The sequence below is a fragment of the Triticum urartu genome, chromosome 7, assembly GCF_003073215.2.
Source record: "Triticum urartu cultivar G1812 chromosome 7, Tu2.1, whole genome shotgun sequence".
Taxonomy (NCBI): Eukaryota; Viridiplantae; Streptophyta; class Magnoliopsida; order Poales; family Poaceae; genus Triticum; species Triticum urartu.
Genome location: NC_053028.1, coordinates 503,467,570 through 503,483,920, shown reverse-complemented (window position 1 = coordinate 503,483,920; position 16,351 = coordinate 503,467,570). Strand labels below are relative to the sequence as shown.

Here is a 16,351-nt window from a genome sequence, read left to right as displayed (position 1 = left end):
GTCATCATTCCTCCTTGTGATGGGCGTTGGGATTTTCCCGAAGAGGAAGGGTGATGTAGTATAGTAGCAGATAGTACTTCCCTCACTAGAGAACCAAGGTTAATCGAACCAATAGAAGATTCACGCAAACAACTGTCGACCATACCTGCACACACACACACACACAAATACTTGGAAGAATAAAATCACATTTCATATTCATGAAGATGGTGGATTCACACAAACCTATGTGAAGTTAGTTAGAACTTAAAAATATTGATATTTTTCTAATACAATTCTTGCATCATGATGTATCTTTCACCTTTCACAAATCCTTTGCATAATAAAAAGCTGATGGTGTTGATGATGGGCAAGGGATGTTTGAGCGCAGGCGGTTGCACTGTAGTAAAGCATGAATGTTGGGGACGGTCCATGCACCAAGTGTATACGAGACAGGGTGATGCCAACCATCATTACAAGTTTACTGAATTACAAATGCGAAGAGAAGTGGCAGCATAGATAAAATCACTAGGGACATGCGACAATTTGTTTCTCCTGTTGTAAAGCACGTGCATATTTCCTAATTTTAAGTTTTTTTTGAGGGCATCCTAATTTTAAGTTAAAAGGTAAAATTTCGTAAAAAAAGAGAGGCTAAAACAACCCCAAAAAAAGCCTGAAACAAGTCAAAACTGCTAAAAGGGCCGACTTGAGCCACTTGCCGGGCCATGCTGTGCTAAAAGGGTCGTGGCGTGCCGGCTTAAGCCTGTGATCTGTGGCAGGCCGAAAGCCAGCCTGGCCCATATATATTCGCGTGCCGTGTTGTGCCAAAAACCCATGCCCCCATGCCCATGGGCCGGCCCTATAAGCACGGCACATATGTCTAGGTTTGCCCTTGAATAACCGCCCCTTTTTTCTCTCCCTTTTCTCCCATCCAGAACCAAAGACCCAGCTCACTAGCCCCCTCCGGAAGGTCTAGAAACCTGCTAGTGATGGCACGCGTCGCTGCCGCTAACCTGCGTGGTCTGGTCGGCATTGGAGCGGCGGGTCGGCGCCGGGTGACCGCCTCCGTCGTGACGCACCGCGCGACACCCGGCGGGCGCGGGTTCCGGGCCGCGGCCTCAGGCTCTGTGGGCAGGACGACGCCTGAATCCTCCTCTTCGTCCTCGTCGGCTCTACCACAGTTGCAGCCGCGGCGCGGCTTGGCGACGAGACGAGCGGTGCTGCGTGACTTGCTTAGCGGCGGCTTCGAGAGGTAATTTAAAGGTCCAATGAACACCCCGCCTGGTGATGCCTTAATGCCCGTGTGCGCCACTGGCGTGTTCGTGGAAACCCATGGATGCTGGCCATATCTAGATGCTTACCGGCGGGCGTTCAATCTGGGTTTGTGCCACCGCCGCGCCGAGAGCGCCATTGACAGATACCAATTGGATAAAATGCTAGGGAATGTCGCCATACCATCTATTCTGAAGCGCTGACTGAAAAGAAGAGGCGATTCAGTTGTGCTTCATTAGCTTCTGAAACATCTCAGAGAGTTACTTTTGTACTACAATCCTAGCAATATGAGCTACTGTATTTCATTTTGAATACTTCTAAAAAATAATTACACTACGATTAAATTTATCTTCTAGCCATTGACCTCCAGGTAGCTTGTACGTGCAATTCCTTTCACTTCATGTGCTCATGATTCTTCGTTGTATTAAGAGGTTGACATACTATTTGGATTGATGTAATATAAACAATTTGTTGCCAGTGAGGATGGTAATCTGAGCTGTGGATATTCAAGTTTTAAGGGGAGGAGACCTACTATGGAGGATCGCTACGACGTAAAGTTCGCTAAAATTAAGGGACAGACAGTTAGCCTGTTTGGTGTATTTGATGGTATTATCTTAAAACTTGCCTTCATTAGTCTGTGATTCATTGGCTACCATGTTTATGCTTTTAAAATATTTGGTACACTAGGTCATGCAGGAGCACTTGCTGCTGAATATCTAAAGGAACATCTGCTTGACAACCTTATCGAGCATCCTCAGTTCCTGAGAAACCCAAAGCTTGCTCTAAGTAATGTGTTTTTCCTTCTGTTTACTATACCTTCTTGCATAGTAAGGCCCTTACCAGTGCCACATCATACTTATCTTATCACTGTTGACTACTTTAAAACAGAGACGACCTTCCTGAAAAGTGATGCTGATTTCTTAGAATCGGTAACCACTCCTTATAGGGAGGATGGTTCGACAGCTTTGGCTGCTGTTTTGGTTGGTGAACAACTTTATGTAGCAAATGTTGGCGATTCACGTGCTATCGCTTTAAAAGGTGGCAAAGGTAATATTTTTCTTATCGTATTTTTGTTAGTGAAGATCCTTCTTTCTGATATCCAATACAACCAACAACTGCCAATGCTTACTCTACACTGAAACTCTCTGCCATCCAGTGGCTAGCATATCCTTGTAATGTAGTTAATAGTACAATTAAACTTGCTTAAATGATACTCCCTCCGATCCATAATTCTTTTCGTGGAGGGAGTATTTGCTAGGGATTTGACATGTGTCTTCTGAGTCCCAGTTATGAAATGAGTGCTTTTCAGTTATTTATTTTAGTGTGTTAAGGAATGAATACTCTGGCCCACTAAATACTAAATTCAGTTATTGACTGTTCACCTCAGCTTTTTTTAATTCTTCCATACATGCATACATTGTTATGTTGCTATATTGCTCTACAAATTTTGAGCACTAATTGTTCTCTGGTTCCGTCTTACCCGTGAATAATATAAAAAGACATGGTTGTCACTGTTTTGTAGCTATCCCACTCTCAGATGACCATAAACCTAACTTAAAGGATGAGCGAACGAGAATTGAGAATGCTGGAGGTGGCGTTAGTTATGATGGTAAGACTTCGTTCTTACAGTACTCTTCTGGTATTAGCTAGCTTCAACTTAATTGGATGTAGAAGCTAGCCAGAATCGAGGTATTACCTTAATTATTTTCTTGAGGCATCAATGGGGAACTATAAGTCAACCTACATTTTTTCCTTATTCAAATCCAAAGTTTTTAAAATGGGGAAATTACACGAGTAATTGTGTACATGTCTAACACCACATGTCTCCTATTTTTCTATTAGTTGAAGGTTCTTTAGAAATACTGTTATCATTTTGGTTTGTTTTTCTGTTTTCGTACGAGCTCTTCTGCAGGTTTTACTTGGAGGGTTGATGGAATTCTGGCAATGTCCCGTGCATTTGGCAACCGTGGATTGAAGAATTATGTGATAGCAGAGCCTGACATTCAGGTATCTAATTTAGTTCTGTGTTAATTCCCAGTCCCTGGGACTTCAGTATTATTGAGGAAGGAACCGGGGGTTTCCTCGTGCTGTTTTTGTTTTTGTAGACTCAAATATCCATTTCCATGCAATTGAGGAATAATGAATTCCCACTTTATGGACCATCAACCTGAGAAGAAAGGACGAATGCCCACTTCACAGACCATTGACCTGAATTCAAATGGATTTTCCGCAGTCCTTCATAAACTGCAATTTCAGTCTGTCTAATAAAATTATGTCGTTTACTGATTGATCATGTTAGAAAATATGGGGATGGTGGCACCTTTAATCACCTGTGATCTGGACCATTGCTTGCTGGATCAAACAGTTGGAATTTTATAATTGTCCTGTAGATAGATAATTGCCCGTGCGTCACAACAGGTATAAATATTATAGTATGTTAGCCTGCAATTCACCTGCCCGTATTAATGTGATTGTGTAAGGAAATATGATTTTATTTGGTAAATACGTATTGGTAGCACTTATTGGCTTACCTAAGAAATCCGAATTTTATTTGGGAAGTTAATAAAAGGTGGGGCAGTTAAGGTGGTTTTTAGGGAAAACCGATTGAAAGAAACAGAGATAGGAGGGGGAAAATCAAAACGGAAAGGGGGAGGGGAGGACGTAAGTAAGGTTGGACCAAAGATGAGGTGGACGACAGAATGTTACGTTTTTTTAAGTAGGAGAGATTTATTGGATGATGGTAGTAGATTCTTGTTGCAACCTTGACTCCAGTCCTGAAAGCTGTAACTTTAACTTGGGTATCTATATGGGTCTTCCAACTGGAAGTAGAATAATCTAGGCTACTTGCGAAACCAAAAGAAATCATGTATGCCAATATTTTTATCATCCTTCACATGTTTATCTGATATTCTTATGGATGGATATTTTCACGTCCTAGTGAGAGACACTCACGTTCACGTCTATTGCTGTCTGCAGCAAGAACTCATTTCAGTGATGCAAGATATGATGTTGTGGTTTTATCTTATAGGCAGCATTCTTTTGTAGAATTTTTCACATTTCCTCCTTAATTTTAGGAGTTTGTGAGGCGGGAGGAAGACTACATTAATTTGTCTCTGAGAGAGGATTCTTTTCCTGGTATTTTGAGTGGGAAGTGAAAGAGGTGTTGTATGAAATGGAGATGTGATTTTTTTTCAGGGAAACGAAGATGGGAGGTTAAGCCCTGTTCTAATAGTAATAGATAATATTGCTACGATTACATAACAGGGCATGTTTAAAATCCTTTTTTGGGTGTAACTATCATATGCGGCTCCTTGGCAAGCCTTCAGGATTTTGCTATTGATGTACTCCCTCCGTTCCTAAATATTTGTCTTTCTAGATATTTCAACCAAGTAACTACATACGGAGCGAAATGAGTGAATCTACACTCTAAAATATGTCTATATACATCCGTATGTGGTAGTCCATTTAAAATCTCTAAAAAGACAAATACTCCCTCTGTAAACTAATATAAGAGTGTTTAGATTACTACTTTAGTATTCTAAACGCTTTTATATTAGTTTACGGAGGTAGTATTTAGGAACGGAGGGAGTAGTTGTTTGCCTGGACTCTGGAGAGGAATGTCAACATGTAGATAGGCAGATTGAATAACGATAACCAACATTGTCAGAATATTATGTGTATATCTGGTAACAGTAAAGTCACAACAATGTTTGTCATATTATACAGCTCATTTCAGAAGGTTAATTTATGAAAAGGGACAAAGGACCTCAAGCAGTTAACACAACTTCACTGGAAAATGGAAATGGTGTGTTCTGAAGTTTATTTAGATTCTGGAACTTCTGAATGCAGGATTTTTTTAGTATTCTAGTGTTAACGCAACTTCACTGAAGGTCTTGCTGTTGGAAAAGTATTTTAAGTGTTACTTGCTGAATCTTTTGTACTGTTCTACTGTAAAATGCAGGAAACGCAGGTCAACAGTGACCTGGAATACCTGGTTCTCGCTACAGATGGTCTTTGGGATGTTGTGCAAAATGAGGTACCTATTTAGCACGGCATATGGCGGCATGACTTGTGTTCGCTAATAATACTAAACTTTGCATCTGGAAAGGTTTAGTAGAACCTTGTTAGTTTTTTTTACCGATGCATAAACCCAAACACATGGTCGGCCCATAATGGGTTTAGTGATGTAGCTGCATGTTGGCACATTCAATGTGGTGAACATGGTCTTTCATATCATTTGTGCATCTCATTTGGTCCACTGCTAATCAGTATCTCGTGTCTTTTTACAAACAAGGATGTTATTTCACTTATGAGAGCAACTGACGGGCCTGAGGCAGCGGCGGTGAAGCTGACGGAAATGGCCCACTCCCGGCACAGCTCAGACAACATCACATGCATTGTGGTGCGATTTCACCACTGAACAATGTAGGATACGTGACGGAGATTGATGGCAGTGAAGTTTTGTCACTTGAAATATCCGAAAGAATATCTTCCTCTGATCTATGGCACCAACAAGACTTCAACAGCTGTGAAAGAGACTGGCCGATTGGTTGGTTCTTTTTGTAGGGAATTTTTTGCATCTATTATCATTAGTGGAATTGCATCAGATCTGTTAGTAGTTGGGTCCACAAAATCTGGAGAAAACCTCAAACGTGGAACATGATGTTACGTCCGTTCCATCGTCATTTTGCATTCTGGTGCAACAAATGGAGAAGGCCTAGGGCATGCTACTATTACACCACTGCTTCATTATCTTATAATAATAATTGAAGGAGTGTGGAGTGTTTTCTTCGTAGTGTTTTTTGTTCAGTTTAGTTTGTTCACAAAACCGAGGTCTACATGTCATACTCATGTCAATGTCAAGAGATCCTAAATTGGATCTAAAAATGCTTTTATGCACCATGCTGAAAAATGGAGGACCGGCCGTGCATGTCTCTTGATGAATCATTGTCACACATGAACACAGACCACATGCACCACTACCTTTTTGCTTTGTCTCCTTGCGTTGTTCTCCTAAACCAGGTGCACCCCGCTTTTACAGTCAAGCACATCAAATCCTGCAGTCACAGAGCTGCACCTGTTTGCCTCGGGCCTACGCGAAAAATGAGCTTCGAGCGCATGTTCTAGTTCCCGTGAAAAATGGAGGATGGGAAACATTTCCTGAGGAATCAGTGTGGCTATTCCTGTGTACCGAACACCTCTGAAGGAAAGATATCCATTGGAAAGGAAACCTAGACGAATCCTGTAAAATTCCTTTGTCCCGAACACAGTCTAAACGCTCTTATATTTCTTTACAGAGGGAGTATTGATTAATGCATCTAAAAATGTTGATTATCAAAATTAAATTAGGAAAAGATGTGGCCACTAGCCTTTTCTTTCCTGTAGTAACTTACTACATTACAGTACCACTGCACATGCCTTGCAATAGAATATGCTGTATTCTTTGCCTGGATTTGAAGGAGCGAAAAGAAGTTTATAGAAGGTGAGCAGAATAAAGCCGAAGCACTGAAATCAAAGAATTTTCGAGCCAACAATATTTTCCTTTTTCTTTCCCTGTAAAAAAAACATTTTTTTTTGCGGGTAGGAAACATAAACACAAAAGAAATAAATCTTTTTGCCACTGCAATCTTTTGCGCCAAACCTCGGTTGTGGCATAGATGAGCGTAAGAGCATCTATAACTAGAGTGGAATGGTCGGTATGGAAGCAAGTTTGAAGGAAGCAACATCCAGGGTGGCTCGGCTGTCAACCCAATCTGGAAGCTACTATGGAAATTGAAAGTCCCAGGCAAAATTAAGGTTCATGTGTGGCGGATGTTACATGGGAGTTATTCCGTGTAAATCTATTCTTGCTAACCGGCATAGAAAAACTACTCCCTCCGTTCCTAAATATAAGTCTTTTTAAAAAATTTATTACGAACTACATACAAAATAAAATGAGTGAATCTACACTCTAAAACATGTCTATATACATCCGTATATAGTCCGTAGTGGAATTTCTAAAAAGACTTATATTTAGGAACGGAGGGAGTAATACTGTATGCCCTGTGTGTCAGGAACGTGCTGAAGATATCCGTCATGCTATGTTTGAATGTGGTTGTCGGAGTAATGGGCCACGGGTAGGCTAACCCAGTCCCAGAACCTTTTAAGACATTGGGGCAGACTACGCCCCTCGAGACCCCAGGACGAAGTGCCGCCTTCTGAGAGTCGGCGGCGAGGCGGCCGGCTGCCCACTCGCGGCCGAGTCCTAGGAACGACTTCAGGATGAGCCGACTCCTGACTGGCGACTTCCAGAGAAGCCAGCCTTAGGGAGTCGGCCCGCGACGCCAACAACCCCCATGCCCTCATAAAGAGGGACGGGACGGGGAGTGGCCACAGTAAGGTCCACTCCCACCCCTTTTCCAAGGGCAGGCGTGGCTACAGTACGCCGTACCCGCGGAGATCTCCGCGCGGCGCGACACTGTTGCCATGCCGGCCCTGACATCAGCCCCAGGGGGCGGAGCCCTGTGCCCACGACGGCCTGCTGGTACGACCCAGGGATGATGGGTCCCACCAGTCCGCGGGCGTACGAAAGACGGCGAAAGCACCACCAGTCGGCCCGGATGGGAGTCGGCCACCAGAAATCGGCCGGCCCCTCCCACGGGCCCCACACGCCATTAATCAGACATGACAAGTAGTGGCCACAGTGATCGCCCGCCAGACGGCGGGGCTGTCATCACGACCTCATGACCGAGCCCGCGTCATTAGAGGCACGGCTACAGTAATCTGCAGCCGGCAAGACCCGCCCGCGGCAGACGCGGCCTGTCGGCTCGACACCAAGCCAGTCGGCGGGGCCCACCAGTTGGCGGATAAGACGGCGGCCAGAGAGACTGACGGCTGGGCCCGCGCCCAGCCAGATTACCATTGTACCCCTGGGGGGTAGGCCTATATAAACCCCCCAGGGCATCCATGCAAAGGGTTGGAATCCATTAGCACTAGACCAGATCATATAGGAAGGAGAGAGCTAGCCTTGCCTTCTCCTACCTCCAGGAAACAGCTCAAGGAGCAACCGTGTAAACACTTTGCCATAGTGATCATGCGGAGACCCCGTAGAGCAGCAGTAGGGGTATTATCTCCCCGGAGAGCCCTGAAGCTGGGTTAGATTCGCCGGTGTGCATGTCTTCGCCTTATCCCGTTTCCAGGCACCGGTGACGTTCTACTCGCCCCCACCATGATAAGCCATCCTTTGGCATATGTCGCACCCAACCCCCGACATTTGGCGCCCACCGTGGGGCCTGGTGCACCGTCGTCCGGAGACCTACTTTGGACGGGAACCCTTTTTTCCCTGGCGAGCGCAGCCAGCCCGACACGCCAGACGGAGTTTGCGCTGACGCGCTGCACGGTGTTGAGATCGCCTGTGCGGCCAGCTGCCTCGCCGATCTTGTCGGCGAGGTTTGCCTCTCTGACGAACCTGCATCCAACGCAGGCACGGGCGGCCCCGAGAGCCTCCTCGCGGGCCTCCTCGACCAACTCCACGTCGCCGGCGAGCCTGCCGTGGACTTGGAGTCTGTAGGCTCCACCGACCCGATGCTGGTCGACTCCGACACCGCGTCGCTCGACGCGTTCCCCACCAATGTGGTGGTCTACGACGAGCCTCTCCCTCGCACGGAGAGCGACGGAAGCACCGTCACCGAGGTGCTCGTCATCGGTCATGACGAGCCTCCCGGCGGAGGAGCGCATGACCCACTTGGCGCGGCACTACAAGACCTGACTGCGCATATTCCGGAAGACGCTGACGCGGAGACGTTGGAGGCGCGCCGCCTTCAGCTCGTCGAAGGCGTGAAGAAGCTGGCTAGCATGAGACGCTTGTCAGAAGCCTACCAGCGTGAGATGGATCGCGCTGTGGGTGGCTCGCCAGCCCCAGCTGGGCCCAGCCGCCTTGGCGCGGTCCAGCAGCGCGGCGTGGCCATCACCAACCTGTTCGGGGCAAGTCGCCCTATGTACGCCACGTCTGCGGAGAACATTCGAGCCGCCTAGGCGGCGGCGGACGAGCTGGACAACTTTGAGGGCGAAGAGCGCTGCCTGATGATGGAGCGAGTCCAGCGGCTCCTCGACGCAGCTGCCACGCAGAACGAGGCCGGCTGCCGCACGGAGGCGCCGCAACGGCAAAACGACGACCTTCACCGAGATCAAGGCGCGATGTCTCGGACGCCGACTGGCGGCGCCTGAGGAAGGAAAGACAAGGATCCGGCTGTCAGCCACAGTCGGACTCACATTATCATAGAGCGCGACCAAGACGGCCGCCCGAGAGCAGTGGAACGACGGGACGACTGTCCGCCTCCTCCTCCTCGCAAGGAAAGGTGAGTCTCCCCGCCGCCTGCTGACCATCCGACTCTCGGCGACCGCCTTGGCCGCCGAGAGGGAGTCGGAGAAAACGACGCCCGCCACCGGATCGACCGACTTCACCGATCCCTGGCGCTGGAAGAAGAAGACGAGTTGGGTCCGCCTTGTTTCGGGCCCCGCATTTGAGACGAGCCCTTTCCCAAAGGGTTCACGCTCCCAAGAGACACGCCCAAGTACACCGGCTCCGTGAAGCCGGAGGACTGGCTGGTTGACTACTCCATGGCTGTCAACATAGCGAACGGCAACAAGCGTGTCGCCGTAAAATACGTTCCGCTCATGCTCCAGGGCACGGCCCAGACATGGCTGAACAGCCTGAAGCCCCGCAGCATCAATAGCTGGGTCGACTTCACCGAAGCATTCGTTCGCAACTTCACAAGCACGTACAAGCGTCCTCCCAAGCCTCGTCAGCTTTCCTTGTGCATGCAAGGCCCCAACGAGTCGACTCGCGACTACCTCACGCGTTGGGCCGAGCTTTGGAACTCCTGCGAGGGCGTGCACGAGGTGCAGGCTATCGAGTACTTCACCGCCGGGTGCAGAGAAGGCACCCTCCTCAAGCACAAGCTCCTCTGCGACGAGCCAAAAACCCTCGACGAGCTGCTGATCATAGCAGACAAGTATGCCACGGCCGACTCCTCCATGAAGGCGGATATTCAAGTTAGCGCAACTGGCAAAGTGGCCCCTCAGGCTCGAAGAACTCTGGCAGGAGACGCCAGTCGGCGGCAACAGTAGAACGACCACAAGCGCAAGGCCCCGCAGCCGGCTTCCAGCAGTCGGCAGGTCGCGATAGTTGAAGACCAGCAGCCGGATGGGCAGCCTCCACCCAAGCGACAGAAAGGTGGCAAGCCCAGCTGGTTGCCGGCTTTCTCATACGAGCAGACTCTGGATGGTCCTTGCAAGTTTTATAGCGACGTGAAGCCGTCGAATCACACCACCCGGAAGTGCCACTGGCTCACCAGGATCGCCAAAGGAGACAGCCTCCTACCTCCCCCTCCTGCTGGGCAGCAACCTCTTCCTCCGCCCCAGCAGCCGGCTGTCAGGCCAGTCGGCGCAATACAAGATGAGTACCCCGAAGAGCACGGAGCCTACGTGATATTTACCAGCGTGGCTGATGATCGACGCAGCAGGCGACTGCAGCGACAAGAGGTGAATGCAGTAGCATCAGAGACGCCAGAGTTCATGCACTGGTCCGAGAAGCCTATCATCTGGAGCAGGGCTGATCACCCAGAGGTGATGCCGAGTCCGGGCTCTTATGCCTTGGTCTTGGATGCCACCTTTGCCACGGATAGACGAGCTGCTCGTTTCTCGCGAGTTCTAATAGATGGAGGCAACATCATCAACATCCTGTACAAGGACACCATGGAGAAATTAGGAATCAAGCAAAGACAGCTTCAGAACAGTCGGACTGTGTTCCACGGCATTGTTCCTGGGCTTTCCTGCTCACCAATCGGCAAGATCCTGAGGGACGTCCTCTTTGGAGACAAAGATCACTTCCGTCGAGAGTCAGTTTGGTTTGAGGTGGTGGACCTCGAGAGCCCATACCATGCATTACTTGGCCGACCCGCCCTGGCTAAGTTCATGGCGGTCCCCCACTACGCCTACCTCAAAATGAAGATGCCCAGTTCCAGGGGGATTCTGACCGTAGCCGGCGACTACCAGAAGTCGTCTACCTGCGCGGCTGAGAGTAGTCGGCTGGCCGAGTCCCTAGTGATCGCGACTGAGAAGCGGCTCCTTGACCGGGTTGTGGCGATGGCCGGCAAGCAGCTAGAGGTGTCGCCTAACCCAAAGGAGTCGGAGGCTGAGGGTTCGTTCAAGCCGACCAAAGAGACAAAGAAGATACCCTTGGATCCAGAGCACCCAGAGAGGTACGCTGTCGTAGGCGCAAACCTCGACAGCAAATAGGAAGGCGAGCTCGTTGATTTCCTCCATGAGAATTGGGACATCTTCGCATGGTCCCCCAAAGACATGCCAGGTGTACCGACGAAATTCGCCGAGCACAAGTTATATGTTCGATCTGATGCAAAGCCGGTCAGGCAGCCCTTGCGCCGCCTATCAGAAGAAAAGAGAAGAGTTGTCGGAGAAGAGATAGCCCGACTCCTAGCAGCCGGCTTCATTATGGAAGTATTCTTTCCAGAGTGGCTAGCCAACCCGGTCCTGGTACTGAAGAAGAACAAGCAGTGGCGAATGTGTATTGACTACACAAGCCTCAACAAGGCCTGTCCCAAGGACCCGTTTGCTTTACCAAGAATTGATCAGGTGATAGACTCCACAGCCGGATGCGAGCTGTTGAGCTTTTTGGATGCATATTCAGGATATCACCAGATTAAGCTGAACCCGGCTGACAGACTGAAGACCGCCTTCATCACGCCGTTTGGAGCCTTCTGCTACCTCACCATGACGTTTGGCTTGAGGAATGCCGGCGCCACCTTTCAGCGTTGCATGCAGAAGTGCCTCCTCAAGCAACTCGGCAGAAACGCCCACGTCTACGTGGACGATGTGGTGGTGAAGACGGAAAAGCGTGGAACGCTGCTGGAAGACCTCAAGGAGACCTTTGAGAACCTGCGCCGATTCCAGATCAAGCTCAACCCTGAGAAGTGCGTCTTCGGAGTACCAGCCGGCCAACTCCTTAGCTTCCTGGTCTCTGAACGCGACATAGAGTGCAACCCTGTAAAGATCAAGGCCATTGAGAGGATGGAGGTACCCAGCCGACTGCTGGACGTGCAAAAGTTCACCGGCTGCTTGGCGTCCATCAGCCGATTCATCAGTCGGCTCGGCGAGAAAGCTCTCCCCTTATACCAGCTCATGAAGAAGACCACTTTTTTCGAGTGGAACCACAAGGCGAACGAAGCTTTTCTCCAGTTGAAGAAGATGCTGACTACTCCACCCGTTCTGGCGGCTTCGACTCCTAAGGAACCTATGCTCCTGTACATCGCCGCCACCAGCCGGGTAGTCAGCACAGTCATTGTAGTGGAACGCAAGGAGGAAGGCAAGGCACTACCTGTCCAGAGACCGGTATATTACCTGAGCGAAGTACTGTCGGCCTCCAAGCAGAACTACCCCCACTACCAGAAGATGTGCTACGGCGTGCACTTTGCCGCCAAGAAATTGAAGCCTTACTTTCAAGAGCATCCAATCACTGTGGTCTGCATGGACCCACTTGCCGAGATCATCGGAAGCCGAGATGCTTCTGGCCGAGTGGCCAAATGGGCCATAGAACTGGCTCCCTACACCATCCACTACCAGCCCCGCACCGCCATCAAGTCACAAGCACTGGCCGACTTTCTCGTCGACTGGGCCGAGACCCAGTACCTACCTCCAGCGCCCGACTCCACCCATTGGCGGATGCATTTCGACGGCTCCAAGATACGCACCGGCTTGGGAGCCGGCGTTGTCCTCACTTCTCCTAAAGTCGACAAGCTCAAATACGCACTGCAAATCCATTTTGCCGCCTCCAACAACGTCGCCGAGTACGAGGCGCTCATTCACGGGCTCCGGCTTGCCAAAGAACTTGGCATTCGCCGGATCCTGTGTTATGGCGACTCGGACTTAGTGGTCCAGCAGTCGTCTGGCGACTGGGACGCCAAAGATGCAAACATGGCGAGTTACCATTTCCTCGTGCAGCAATTCAGTGGGTATTTTGAGGGGTGCGAGTTCCTCCATGTGCCAAGAAACGACAACGACCAAGTAGACGCCTTGGCACGAATCGGCTCTACCTGCCAAGCAATACCATCCAACGTCGCCCTTCAACGCCTCCTCAAGCCGTCTGTCAAGCCTTCACCAGAATCAGACTCCATCTTCATGCTGGCTCCTCCCGAAGAAGTCGGATCCGACTCCAGAGCCCCGACGGACGGTACGGGGATTTTGGCAGATGGCTCCAAAACCGCCACAGTCGAGGCCGGCCCAGGGACTGCAGAACCCGGCCCGGGGACTGCGGCGGCCGACCCGAAGACTCCAGAACTCGGCCCAAGAGCTGCGCCAGTCGGCCTGGGGACTTCATTAATCCAGCAAGCGGTTGTTGACTCCAGCCCAGCTGCCCTCGTCCAAGTCGCAGTTTTGGCAGTCGAAGAAATAGCAGCACCCTCATGGGCCCAGCCCATCCTCAAATTTCTGGTGAGCAAAGAGCTGCCGACTGATGAGACCTTAGCTTGGCAAGTACAATGCCGAGCGGCATCCTACACCATAGTCAATAGAGAGCTGGTCAGGCGCAGCGTCACTGGTGTCTACCAGCGCTGCGTAGAGCCAGAGCAAGGCCAAGCAATTCTCAAAGACATCCATCAAGGTGAGTGCGGCCACCATGCGGCTTCAAGAGCACTCGTCGCCAAAGCTTTCCGACACGGTTTATTTTGGCCAACGACCTTAGAAGAGGCCAAGGAATTGGTCCAAAAATGCAAAGGGTGCCAGAAGTTCCGCTCCAAGCCGCATCAGCCGGCTTCTGCACTCAAGACCATCCCCATTGCCTGGCCTTTCGCGGTTTGGGGTCTAGACATGGTGGGACCATTCAAGACGGCACGAGGTGGCTTAACTCACTTACTTGTCGCGGTGGACAAGTTCACCAAGTGGATAGAAGCGAAGCCAATCAAGAAACTGAACGGTCCGACTGCCGTGACTTTCATCTCCGACATCACAATTCGGTACGGCATACCACACAACATCATCACCGACAACGACATGAATTTTGCCAAAGGTGCCTTGGCCCGTTTCTGTGCGACACAGGGCATCCGACTGGACCTAGCATCCGTCTCCCATCCACAGTCAAACGGCCAGGTGGAGCAAGCAAACGGCCTCATCCTGTCCGGCATCAAGCCCCGACTGATCGAGCCTCTGGAGCGCTCGGCTGGCTGCTGGCTCGACGAGTTGCCAGCCGTCCTCTGGAGTCTGCGCACGACTCCAAACAAGTCAACCGACTTCACGCCTTTCTTCCTTGTCTACGGTGCTGAAGCCGTCATCCCAACGGACATAGAGTTCGATTCCCCACGAGTCACCATGTACACCGAGGAAGAAGCAGAAGAAGCACGACAAGACGGCGTCGACCTGCTGGAAGAGGGCCGGCTGTTGGCACTCAGCTGGTCCAGCATCTACCAGCAGAGCCTGCGCAGATACTACAATAGGAAGGTCAGGCCGAGATCTTTCCAGGAGGGCGACCTCGTGCTCCGATTAATCCAGCGAACAGCCAGCCAGCACAGGCTGTCGGCACCTTGGGAAGGCCCCTTCATCATCAGCAAAGTGCTGGGCAACGACTCCTACTACCTGATCGACGCTCAGAAGCCCCGAGCACGCAAGAGGGGCGACTCCGGCAAAGAGACAGAGCGGCCATGGAATGCAAATCTCCTCCGAAAATTTTACAGTTAAACACAGTATGTATCACGCTACCTTTTGTATTAAAAGTACCAAGACTTCGGCCCCCCCGAGAAGAGCTCGGGGACTGCCCTCTTTTATCTATATGATAAGAAATATGCCGTCGAGTATATTACTCTTTGTTATGCCGTTTGGCACCGGGTTCGACTAGTCGGCCCGGGGACTTGCCGACTTGTGCTATGAAATGCTTCCTGCAGCTGGACAAGTAGTGTGTGGCATCTAAACTGTCTCCTGCCAGAAGCCGCAGCTCGCAGAGCGACTGTCTGGTGGGCAGGAGTAAGGACGAATTGGCGTCCACATGAAAAATGGCTAAGGACTCAAAGCACAAACATAGCTTAAGGCTGGCTTCCAGCCTTTTTTCGCAAATCGACTCTTGAATAGTCGGCTTGGCGCCTTCTATCCGACTTGTTAAACAACCCTAAAAACGGCTAAGTACTTGCCTTCCCAAAGTGACCAAGAATTTGATCCAGCAGCAGTCCGCGGAGCGGCTGTCTGACTGACAAAGACGGCAACTGAGGGAATACAGCAAAGGAAAAAGCCAAAAGAACAACGAGCAAGAAAGATAGAAGTCGGATGAATATTTACATAACAAAGGCCCTTGGCCGAATCTTCGAGCAGAATTTCAAAATACACCCCGCGGGTGGAATTGTGCGGATTAACGAGTTCTTCAAAAACTATTAGAACAAATAAAACAAAGACGAGGTGGCAGCCTAAGGGGCGGCAGACGGGTTTGGAGGATCGGAGGAGACGGCGGTGTCGGATGTTGGGGCGGCCGGCTGGGCGGTCTCGGCTTGATCACCTCCGGCAGCAGTCGGCTCGGGCGGGCACGGCTCGTTGCTGGAGGCACGGTCGAGCTGAGGCTGGCCGTCCGCTCTGTCTTCCGGTGCCTCCGTCTCGCTTCCGTCCTCCGCCTCGTCTTCCTCCTCGGCGCTGGAGCCAATCACCTCTGCTGAGTCCTCGCCGTAGTCGGGGTTCAGCCCAAACCACTCCGGCGGCACCTCCTCGCCGTCTTCAGCCCGCTCGGGGACAAATATGCTGGTGTCGGTGTACTCGGCGATCGCCGCCACACGCTTGACAAGGGCATCTTCCGCGGCTGCCAGCTCCGGCTGGGCCTCTGACCGGAGTGTGGCCAGCCGGTCCAGGTCCAGCCCCGGATACCACGCCTTGACGAATTCCAAGGCTCGGCGCGCTCCGGCCCGGGCCGAGGAACCCTTCCAGGCCTCAAGACGGCCAGCCGCGACCTCCAGCCAGTCGGCAGTCCGACTGGGGGTGCGCGGAGCCTGCATGTCTGGCCACAGGGCGGCGATCGCTTGGGCGCCGACACGTTGAAGCCGGCGCAACATCTGGTGGGCCGGCCGCAGGCGAGCCC

At 50.7% G+C, this 16,351-nt stretch overlaps 1 protein-coding gene across 1 annotated transcript; it reads left to right on the top strand.

Annotated features, from left to right (window-relative positions):
- Positions 1-895: 895 nt before the first annotated feature.
- Positions 896-6,046, top strand: LOC125524468 (probable protein phosphatase 2C 56). The gene is made up of 8 exons (XM_048689520.1): positions 896-1,231; positions 1,730-1,857; positions 1,939-2,037; positions 2,140-2,298; positions 2,774-2,860; positions 3,164-3,258; positions 5,213-5,287; positions 5,546-6,046. The coding sequence occupies exons 1-8, from the start codon at positions 969-971 to the stop codon at positions 5,669-5,671; spliced, it is 1,032 nt and encodes a 343-aa protein (XP_048545477.1). The 5' UTR covers positions 896-968; the 3' UTR covers positions 5,672-6,046.
- The last annotated feature ends 10,305 nt before the right edge of the window (positions 6,047-16,351 follow it).

Excerpts from the sequence above, each read along its gene's own strand:
- LOC125524468 (XM_048689520.1), top strand. The coding sequence starts at position 969 with ATGGCACGCGTCGCTGCCGCTAACCTGCGTGGTCTGGTCGGCATTGGA. Across the intron at positions 2,861-3,163 it reads AGGTGGCGTTAGTTATGATG|GTTTTACTTGGAGGGTTGAT; the intron begins GTAAGACTTCGT and ends GCTCTTCTGCAG. Across the intron at positions 5,288-5,545 it reads GGGATGTTGTGCAAAATGAG|GATGTTATTTCACTTATGAG; the intron begins GTACCTATTTAG and ends TTTACAAACAAG.